Source organism: Fibroporia radiculosa (genome assembly GCF_000313525.1).
Source record: "Fibroporia radiculosa TFFH 294 genomic supercontigs, scaffold15474, whole genome shotgun sequence".
Lineage (NCBI taxonomy): Eukaryota > Fungi > Basidiomycota > Agaricomycetes > Polyporales > Fibroporiaceae > Fibroporia > Fibroporia radiculosa.
Window position 1 is genome coordinate 95,781 of NW_012133489.1, and position 2,243 is coordinate 98,023.

Below are 2,243 nucleotides of genomic sequence, written 5' to 3' on the forward strand. Positions count from 1 at the left end.
TTTGGCGTCGAGTACGTGCAGCTATCTTTTGATGTGAATAATTCAATTGACCTGACTCCTGTCAATAGCATGGTTCGCGTCTGCTCCAGCATCGAGGGCTCCGTCGCCCCCGAAAGCACCTTCCCGCGGGAGCTCTCTGTGCTCGTGAATGACCGCTCTGCCGCCATGCCCACACACATGTTCGGTGTGTACTCGCGCGAGAATCCCCCAGCAGGCGAGAAGAGGCGCCTCACCATCTATCCCCAACACGCTATCGTCTGGGCCGCGCATTGTGCGTCGTTGCCCACGCTCCCCGCCTCGAACCCGCAGCCTCCGGCGTCGCCTACGGACCGCCTCACCCTGCCCGTTGTACCCCTGCGCCTGCCCGATCCCGAGTCATTCCCGCTCCTCTCCACATACCTCTACACACATCGCCTCGAGCTGCTCCTGCAGAACCTGCTCCCTGCACCACCACCGGCCGCGAACGCGGACGCAGAGGTCCTCATGGGCTACGCGCGCATGCTCGCACGGACGTTCACAGGCCACGCGCTGTACGAACACCTCATGAAGCTGCAGGGCCTGTGGAAGAACTCGACCTCGCTCGGCATCTTTGAGCCCGGGCTGTGGGCGATGATCGACCTCGTGTGGGAGATCCTCGTGAATGCGCTCTCGATCTGCCACGAGAACCCCCACGCAGACACCATTCCCCCACCTATGCCCGCCAAGACGTTCCCGTGCTCGTACGCGATGGAGACCGACCCTGCTCCGATGCCGACGCCTGCGCCCGTGCCTGTTCCATCGTCGCCGCTGCGCGCGCAGCTATGAGGGGCGGCCGGGTGTTTGCCTTGCGTTGCGGTTCGGTGGCGGGGTTGTGCGATATCCTTATTGCGTTGCGACTTGTGGACTGTTTATTGGGTTGTTTCTTTCGCAGGGTGAGCGTTTAAAGGCCGAAGAGAAGTCTGATACCAATGGACAATGGCACATATGTACTACTTATGCACTCCTTGCCCGTACCATTATTACTGTATGATTCGTATGATGTATGATTCACGGCTTTAGTTTAGTAATGCTTGTAACGAATAGATCTTTCTTCCTCTCATTTGTCGCTATGAGGTTGCACGGCTTGGGAGCGTTTGAACGGTGTCTGTTGACATGGTTGTAAGTTGCATTTTGTTGACTAGGCAACAGCGTAGAATGCATAGAAGGCGACTGAGTCATCTATGCTCTCATTATTCTAAGCCCTGATACTAAGCAATCCATATACCGCTGAGAATCCGCCACTGCTCGGCTCCCTCGTCGGTCCACGTTCTGGCACTGGCTCGAGTTTACAGTCTTATCCTCAACCACCATCTCTGGTCGACCATACCATCATTATTCCTCCAATTGCGCGGGGTAGTTCGGCTTGGCGCCGGGTTTCGTCGTGGTCGTCACTGGTCCTGGATATGCGTCCGCATTGGTGGTGGCTTGCACGGCGCACGCGCGCGAAAGCTGCCAAGTTGCCGGGGTGCTTGTGCGCCGCGCTCGGTCGTCGGCTGCTACTCACCGCCGTGTGTCCGGGGTAGCAAGCCCCCTGGATTCAATTCGTGTTTAGGGGACCAGGAGATCCACCTGACTTTCGCGTCTACAGACTCTGCAATTTTTTCTTTATTGCCTTCGCTCAGGTCCCAGCCACAGCTATGACGCAGACGGCTCCGCCGGCCCGCGCACGCACCATGAGAACGTCGGGGCTCCGAGTTCGAGTCCGAGTGCGCAGAGCCGCACATCGCCCTCCTCCCACCATCACCCTCAGGACTCCGGTACGTACGTCTCGCTGCGTCCACCAGTCTGGTCCAGCTACACACCGTTGCAGATCCTCAGATCGCGCAGCAACCAACTATGCGGACAGAGACAGAGACAGACACGCCCCCGCGCCATATCGTGATTGTCGGCGGGGGGATCATCGGGTGCACCACGGCGTACTACCTCTGCGCGCACCCCGCCTTCGCGTCCTCCGGCACGACGGTCACCCTCCTCGAGGCGTCGAAGCACGGCGTCGCACAGGGCGCGTCCGGCAAGGCCGGCGGGCTCGTGGCGAAGTGGGCGTATCCCAAGGAACTCGTGGACGTCTCCTTCTCGGAGCACGTCCGCCTCGCGGAGGAGCACGACGGCGCGCGGCGCTGGGGCTGGCGCTACGTCGGCTGCGGCACCTGGGAAGGCCGCGGTGCGCCGGCCGGCGGGGACATGGCGGACACGGACACGGACACGGGCAGCGGCGCGGGCGGGCG

General features: G+C 60.9%; 1 protein-coding gene across 1 annotated transcript; it reads left to right on the forward strand.

Moving 5' to 3' along the window:
* Positions 1–69: 69 nt before the first annotated feature.
* FIBRA_07715 (uncharacterized protein) lies at positions 70–804 on the forward strand (the record flags this gene model as incomplete). Its single annotated transcript, XM_012329387.1, has 1 exon — positions 70–804. One exon carries the CDS (start codon positions 70–72, stop codon positions 802–804), a length of 735 nt encoding a protein of 244 aa, XP_012184777.1.
* Between the last annotated feature and the right edge of the window lie 1,439 nt (positions 805–2,243).